Genomic DNA, 7,949 nt, shown 5'->3' on the forward strand with positions numbered 1-7,949 from the left:
GTCTGCTCTTGTCCTCTGTGCTTTTAATCAGACATTTTCCTCCTGCAGGCCACAGGAGAGACAGATTCTCTGCTCTCTGTACAGGCACCCACAGTCAGACACAAAATGGCCCACTGCAGCCCAAAGCAGAAATTACAGCAGAAGACTTGCTCAGCCCTGGGCTGAAGAAGGTTCAGTGCAGATGGAATCCTCAGGAAATTTCACTGTTAAACTCTAAGAAGTCTCTACTGAGCATGTGCAAATTGAAATTTTTCAGAAGCTTATAACTTGGCCAAATGTGGGTGGATTGTCATGAGGGTGGCAAAAGGCACATGTCTGACACAAAGGCCATACCCTGCCAAATGTCAAGCCTCTGCTCCAAAGCATGAGGATACTAAAGCTTCTCAAAGAATTTTAACCTCATTCTCAGATACAGATGAACTGTTTTGGCTGAAATTTTCCAGAAAAAATACAGCCTGAGGCATGGAAAATTTCAGCCCAAATAGTTAACGTTTGACAAAGTTTTATACCGGGGCAGCCAAACTGCGGCTTGTGGTTCTTTTACAGTTAAAGTGCAGCTCATGGAGCTCCCCACTTCCCACCCGCCCCCACACTCTCTGCCTACCAGAATGCGGGGAGGGGAGAGCTTGGGGCTTCTGCCCTGTGCTGGGCTGGTGGGGCTAGCAGCTTTTGCCCAGCAGGGGAGGGGTTCTCGGGGCTTCAGCCCCATGGGGCGTGCCTGCCAGAGCTCAGGGCTTCAGCAGGAGTGGGGCTGAAGACCTGAGCCCCAGCAGGCGCCTCCCATGCGGCTGAAGCCCCGGCAGATGATGTGCCCTGACTCTCTGAAGATTGTCATATGCGGCTCAGAGGGTCAGTAAATTTGGCCACCCCGTTATATACAACTGAAAACACGGTCTTATAATGGGCAGCAACCTTAATAATGAGTGGTGCTAGCAGCCCTGCCTATAATAAAATGTCGCACTTGTCACAGCATTGAGCAAACACCACCATCTCCTGCCCAGAAGGGAGGCAGTGCAAGACAATGCTCTATGGACTTGGCTGCAGGCAAGCTTGGTTCAATTCCTGGATCGCTCAGTGGTTTGTGCATTGGCCTGCTAAACCCAGGGTTGTGAGTTCAATCCTTGATGGGGACATTTAGGGAACTGGGGTAAAAATCTGTCTGGGGATTGGTCCTGCTTTGAGCAGGGGGTTGGACTAGATGACCTCCTGAGGTCCCTTCCAACCCTGATATTCTATGATTCCCTGTTGTGAGCTTAGGCATGTAATGTCATCTACTCTGTGCCTCAGCTTGCCCTCTGTAAAATGGGTACAGTGCCTCCTTGCCTCATGGGGTGCAACAAGGCCAGCTGCACTGATGGCTGGGAGGTGCTAGGGACTGTATAAGGACTTGGACACCTGGCATCTCTCACAAGAGAGTGACTGAATTTTGTGGGGTGGCGCACCAGGATGCCTGCCAGGGGGAAAACTGAGCTCGGCAACAAGGCCCCTGCTGGCTCCTTGCCCTGTGGACTGCTCCCACAGGTGCCACTGACCCCCCCATTACCAGATTTGCCTGTTACTTTGGGGTATGCTCATTTATTCGAGTTACTCTTCGGGGTGGGGGTGTCTGTAATTCTATCAATGTACTGCTTGTGTCACGTGTGTTTTCATATGGAGCTCTACTTCTCCCTTCTGCAAGTCCCCTCCCAATGGAGCTATCCTGCAGGACCTAGGTTCCCCAGGGCTGGGTTCCTCCAGCCCCGGAACCGGATGAACACACACACACACACACATACATTAACAGAGCAAGTCTGAGCGGACCGGGTCAATCAGCACTGTCAAGCTGACCCCTTATATGTCTCTGGACTCACTGGGCTGGATGAAGCAGCACTTTCAAGCTGCCTCTCCTTATATGTCCCTGGGCTCCATGGACTGGGTCAAGCAGCACTTTCAAGCTGTTACCCAGATTCAGCACGTCTCTATCCCCACTCTCACATCACAATTGTACTGGCAGTAACCTACTTGATGAGCAAACCCCACAGTATTCTGGGCGCTGCAGGGATCTTTAGCTTAGGTAAAAGAAGCGCTGCTGTAGAGTAAATGGGTGAAGCTAAAAACACAAAAGAGTAAAGTTCAGCAAGCGAGAGAGAAGCAACCAACTTAACCATACAAGTTATTTATTGAATAATAGTGATAACTACACAAGGAGGGCCAAACCAACATAACATACATTATTAAAGGTTAATACCTAAGGTAGAAAGGAAAACAGAGAGAAAGAGGGGGATCTCACTGCTCCCTGAAGCTTGAACTGGTCGTTCCCAGGTGATGGTGGTAACTGAGGGCAGGAGACAGGCAGAGTCCCCAGCACGATCAGTCAGGAGATGGAGTCCCAGTGGAACTGATGCAGAGTTTGGATCTAAGCATCAGAACACTGACTGGAGGGTGAGTAGGGATTTTTGTAGAGAAAATACAATGGTTCAAGGGAGAACACTAGATTTGTTTATAGGTAAACTGATCACTCAAGGGTTTTCTTTAGGCTAGACAATAGGAGCTGGTCACTCTTGGCTATGGATGGTGTTTTCTTCCAGGGAGCTCACAATGCAACTAGGCTGCTTCAGTATTTTGGATATCAATCAAGGATTCCCAGGGCCGCCCAGAGGATTCAGGGGGCCTGGGGTCTTCCCCGCCGCCAAATTGCCGCCGAAGACCTGGAGCGTAAGAAGCTCCAGGGGCCCGGGCCCCATGAGAGTTTTCCGGGGCCCCCGGAGCGAGTGAAGGACCCTGCTCCAGGGGCCCTGAAAAACTCTCATGGGGGCCCCTGCGGGGCCCAGGGCAAATTGCCGCACTTGCCCCACCCCCCTCCGGGCAGCCCTGAGGATTCCTTACTAGAATTGGTCTGATAACTGCTGAGCTGGGTATGGGCAGGCGTAGGTTCATTAACATCTGGAGCAGAGATTCTCAGGATTCTGTGCTTCCCTGCTTTTCTGGTCCCAGAGTTCAGTGCGGTTCTCTGTTCTCCATTCTGTATGTTAATGGAGATGTCTTAATCTTGTCACCCTTGTCAGGAGGGGTCTAGGTGTGTCTCCCAACGCCCTTCATTGCTCTGCAAGTCTTTCCTCTCGTGGGTTTTGGTTCTCTGGAGGCTGGTGGGGGTGTCTTTCATGAGTCAGGCTGGATACTGCACCCTGGTGCCCCAAGAACACAGAGCTGACTGGTATCACCTCCCATTCCCATTGTACCATCCCCCCACCCCCACAGGTGCCACCATCAGGAGCGGTGCCAGGGTTTTTGGCGCCCTAGGCGGGGGGTCCTTCCGCGCTCCCGGTCTTCGGGGCACTTCGAGTGAAGGACCCGCCGCAGAATTGCCGCCGAAGACCCGGAGCACGGAAGGACCCCCCGCCGCAGAATTGCCGCTGAAGGCGGCAAAATGCCACCCCCCCCCCCCCCAAATCCTGGTGCCCTAGGCGACCGCCTAGGTCGCCTAAATGGAAGCGCCGGCCCAGGCCACCATCCTCCCCACCCCCACAGGTATCCCAGCCCCTCTACCCCACAGGACCCACCTCCCTCCCCATCTTCTCTCCTCACTCCCACGGGCACCACTGCCCTTGCCCCCGCCCGCATCCTCCGGGGGGCAGTCTCCGGGGGCGTGGTCAGTGGTGTAGGGTGGGCGGGGCGGGTTGTGACGCGCGGGGGCACGTGCCCTATAAGTGGGCTGCCCGCGGCGCCGGCCGCAGAGTGCCGAGATGGGGGCGTTGGGTTGCGTCGTGCGCGTGAGCGCTCTGCTGCTGCTCCTCTGCGGGGCGCTGACAGGTACCGGCCTGGCGCTGGCGCGGGCGGGGCTGGGCGTGTTGCCATGGTAACGCTGTGCCTCTCTCTCCCCTTAGGGATCCTCCTGCCGCCGCCCGCGCGGGCCGCCGCCGTCACCTCGGTGAGTGGGGCCGGGGGTGGGGGCAGCCCGCGACACCGCCCAGCGCCCCCCCCCCCCACTCCCGCTGCGCCGTCTCGCCGGGTCCCCCTGCCTACCTCCCCTCCCAGCGCCCCACCCCGGCACCAACCCAGCGCCCAGCGCCCCCGGGGCCTGCTCCCCTAGCGCCCCCTCCCAGCCTGCCCCCGGCGGGGGTCTGAGGGCAGTTGCAGGGGGCCCATGCCCTGCACATCTCCCCAGCCCAGGGTAAAACCTGCTGCCCCCTCCCCCCACTGAGCTGCCTTTCCTGTCCCAGGAGCCCCTGGGGGGGTGGGGTGGGCTGGGGAGCCAGGCATTGAGCCCCAGGGTGCCCCACCTGCAGCCAGCAGCCCTCACCCCAGGTGACTGCCCAGAGCTTGGGGTCTTCCCCTGGCTCCTGTGCCGGCAGCCCCTGGCTCACCGCAGCCTGACACAAAGGGGTGCATGTGCCAAGTTGACCCAGTTATCTGGGGGTATTGTTGCTTTCCAGGGTCTGTAATCTGGCATTTCAGTAGATGCTGCTCTCTGCCAAGGCTACCTGGGCTGGTGATGGTTATCTGGCTCTTGGAAAACAAATGCCAGTTAGCTGTTGTTCTTCCATTGACCTAGCTATGTCCAAACCCAGGGTTAGGTCAGCATAGGATTTTTAGCATGTGGCTTTCTCACATCCCTGACCAACATAGCTGTGTTGACCAACAATTCAAGTGTAGGATTTTATAGCAAGATAGCTAGCTCCAGATAGCTTATTCTCACTATAAAAACTCCTATTCTGGCCCTAAAATGTTACACTAACATGATTTTGAATGGACTCCATCTTACAGTAAGCTGTTGATTTGTTAATAAGTGACCATGTCTTCACTGCTAAAAATGCTGGGGTGGCTTTTTTTTAAATCTCAGGGTAACTAAAGTCCATGAGTGATCCTGAGGTAAACACAGTGAAGATAAGGCACTTCAGTTTTACCAGGCAGTAAATATGTGGAAGCCAGCCTTACACACCCACCTTGGGTTGATCTCTGAGTTTATTTTGTGCAAAAACTAAAGCCCCTTGTCTCCACTGTATTTCTTATCTTGGGAGCAGGGCTGCCCGGGGGGGGGGGGGGGCAAGTGGAGCAATTTGCCCCAGGCCCTGGGCCCTGCAGGGGCCCCCACGAGAATATAGTATTCTATAGTATTGCAACTTTTTTTATGGAAGGGGCCCCCGAAATTGCTTTGCCCCAGGCCCCCTGAATCCTATGGGTGGCCCTGCTTGGGAGAGCTGCCCTGCGTTCGTTATCCCAAGGTAAAAAAACACTTTTTTTTTTTTTTTTTTTTTAAAGCAATGATGACTAAGGCCCCCTTGACTATTGAGCAATTTAAGTATTTAGCTAAGTGATGGTAGGGAGCAATTAGTATGTGAAGCCTGAAGTGATAAATTTCCACATAACTAGTAAAGAGATGCAATATCTCACAACCCCTCCACAAATGTTTATGAAATGTTGATTATTATTTTGTATATAAGTACATTGGTATGCCATTGGAAGATGGCAGGATTTGTTAAATTGCTTAATCTGGGAGGTTTCCAAAATGCTGTTTGGAATTGCTTATCCTAGACTGTTTCATAAATTTGTTTCCTCCCTAGCCAAAATGCTACTTGTATGGTTTGCCTGGATGTCCAAAGAACTTTAATCCGGTTTGTGGGACTGATGGGCACACGTATCCAAACGAGTGTGCACTTTGCCTTTCAAACAGGTAATTGTGTAACTGACACCTCCTATCTTTTTTTTTTTTTTTTTGTCTGAAGTATGACAAACTTTGCACATAAAGTAGTGACTTTCATTTCCCAGACTGCTTAACTGACCCTAACTCTTCTCATTTTCAGTGCGGTCAGAAAAACTTGATTTGTAAATGAAGCAAATGTAATGTACTCCAAAACAAAACTCTAATGTTAGCAAACCAGGGAATGCAGAGTTAAGATCTCCCTTCAAAACCCTGAAGAGGGATACAAGTGTAAAAGGGTGGGGGGAACCTACTAAAATGGGAATGCACAGTTCAGAAGCTGTACCCCCTGCCACCACCGTACTCCAGTGGTTTTCTGGATGAGGCTAGGCAGTTTTGCAAGGTTTAAATTTGGCTCCCTTTCCAGGGAGTGTGAGCCTGTCGTACAAGATAGTATTCTTGGATAATTGACATTTTGGCATTCATTTTAAGCTTTCTCTATCACCAGTTAATACTCAGATTTATAAAGTGTTATCAAAGCTTGCATGGATGACTAATTCAAAAGTAAGGCTTTCTCTAGTAAGTCACTTAAGCATGATGTATAAAACTTTATATTGTAGTTTTGCAGTAAGATTTGCTGAAAACATCACTGAATGTGATTCTACTTGTAAGATGTAGAAAGAAGCTGAATACAACTCCACTGTAGAAAGTGTGTGTTGTGTTTTTTTGTTTTTTGTTTGTTTGCCACTCCGTTAGAATCCATCTTCTGATGTTTTTTCTTTTTTTTTTTTTTTTTTTTTTTGTTCCGGTTACAGGGAAAATAGGAGGGATGTCAAAATTAGCTGGAAGGGATACTGCTAATATGATAGTATTAAACTTTGAAGAATATGGAACAGATGAAAGCCAATCTGAAGAGGAAACAGTGTCTTAAATCTGCCTTCTAAGTAGTTTAGTCTAATTAAATAAAATGCCTATTTTGCTCTTATATCACTTTTGAATACACCTAATACCATTATTTTGTTAAAATAGTATTCATGTTTATGAATGAACCTGTAAGTTTCATTTATATGCTCAGTCTATATATTTTGGGGTGGGGGGAGATATAACTTAGAGAATATTTTCACTTCAAGGTCCCAGAAGCAAAGACCAGGTTTTCATCTCGAGGCCAAAAGACCAAAAACATCAAGACATTTGATCACGGCCTTGGATAGACCAAGAGACTACCTACCCTTGACCAGAGCACACCATGGATTTATATAGCGACAATATGATATTTTCTGTCTTATTATCTACACTATTGAAGATTTCTGAATCTAATTTGATTTTATTGTCTATATAGAATTTGTCAGAGATGGCATGGTTACTTCCTGGAGGGGTTGAGGCAGCTTGGTATGTGGGGATCTGGCAGGTTATACTATACCATTGCTACACCATCCATGTGTCTAACCTCCCTAGGTGTGGCATAATTTTTACTTGGAGGACCAAATTTCTAAAGTTGCTGTTTGTTCCACATCATCCCCTACCACTGCGATGTCCCTGGTACGGAGGTTTTTTATTTTATTTTTTTTATTTTATTTTTTTTAATTAAAAAGCCAGGCTAACTTGTTCTAGTTACAAAAAACTTTTACCTCCCCTGAGATCTCTGCTTGTTGCTATAGGCAGGGGACTGTCTTTTTCCACACTGAATTTGCATACAGATTCTTATTGGTGGTGTGTGGGCCCTAGTGGGAATACAGCTTCCCTGCTGCCCACAATGCTTAAACTTGTTTTGTAACCATTTGATTCTGTTGAAAGCCCTGTGGCTTTAATTGTCAGTACAGTAAGTTTTATGCTACACCTATTTTAGCTTTTATCAGTCTACACACTGCAAACTACTTATGTACACTTTTCACTTTGATGTATGAATCCATTTTACTTTGGAAAAAAATATCATCTTGTTGCTGCATTAGTCAGTAGCAAAAGCAAAGTGCCCACTTAATATTCCTCACATTCAGTTCTCACTATTATCAAATAATACATTTCCACCTTAGTGAAGTTCTTAAGCTGATGTCTTACATGATACTGATTTTATATATAATATAACTTAGCCCCAGAGGGGAACTTATTATAGTCTAAGCCCTTATGCTGCATTAGGAATTGCTAGCATAGATCACTGCACCATTGGGGAGTCTATTCACTTTAATGAGACTTTTCCTGGGCTAGCCAATCCCAATGCAGAATCTAGGCATAAACTAGTAAGTTAGCTGTTTCAGAATCTTCCCTGAGAAGGATTACATGTATTTTTTTTTTTTTTTTTTTTTTAGTTAGAAGTTGTCTGACCAAAATTTCTACT

General features: G+C 48.6%; 1 protein-coding gene across 1 annotated transcript; it reads left to right on the forward strand.

Annotated features, from left to right (window-relative positions):
- The first annotated feature begins 3,722 nt into the window (after positions 1–3,722).
- Positions 3,723–6,593, forward strand: SPINK2 (serine peptidase inhibitor Kazal type 2). Its single transcript, XM_065405820.1, has 4 exons — positions 3,723–3,789; positions 3,864–3,907; positions 5,541–5,650; positions 6,433–6,593. The coding sequence occupies exons 1-4, from the start codon at positions 3,723–3,725 to the stop codon at positions 6,476–6,478; spliced, it is 267 nt and encodes an 88-aa protein (XP_065261892.1). The 3' UTR covers positions 6,479–6,593.
- Positions 6,594–7,949: the final 1,356 nt, after the last annotated feature.

Source organism: Emys orbicularis, chromosome 5, assembly GCF_028017835.1.
Source record: "Emys orbicularis isolate rEmyOrb1 chromosome 5, rEmyOrb1.hap1, whole genome shotgun sequence".
Taxonomy (NCBI): Eukaryota; Metazoa; Chordata; order Testudines; family Emydidae; genus Emys; species Emys orbicularis.

What these genes read in the sequence shown, in the direction of transcription:
- SPINK2 (XM_065405820.1), top strand. Translation starts at nt 3,723, where the DNA reads ATGGGGGCGTTGGGTTGCGTCGTGCGCGTGAGCGCTCTGCTGCTGCTC. An exon ending in CCTCTGCGGGGCGCTGACAG is followed by an intron (nt 3,790 to 3,863) that starts GTACCGGCCTGG and finishes CTCTCCCCTTAG; the next exon opens with GGATCCTCCTGCCGCCGCCC. An exon ending in GCACTTTGCCTTTCAAACAG is followed by an intron (nt 5,651 to 6,432) that starts GTAATTGTGTAA and finishes TTCCGGTTACAG; the next exon opens with GGAAAATAGGAGGGATGTCA.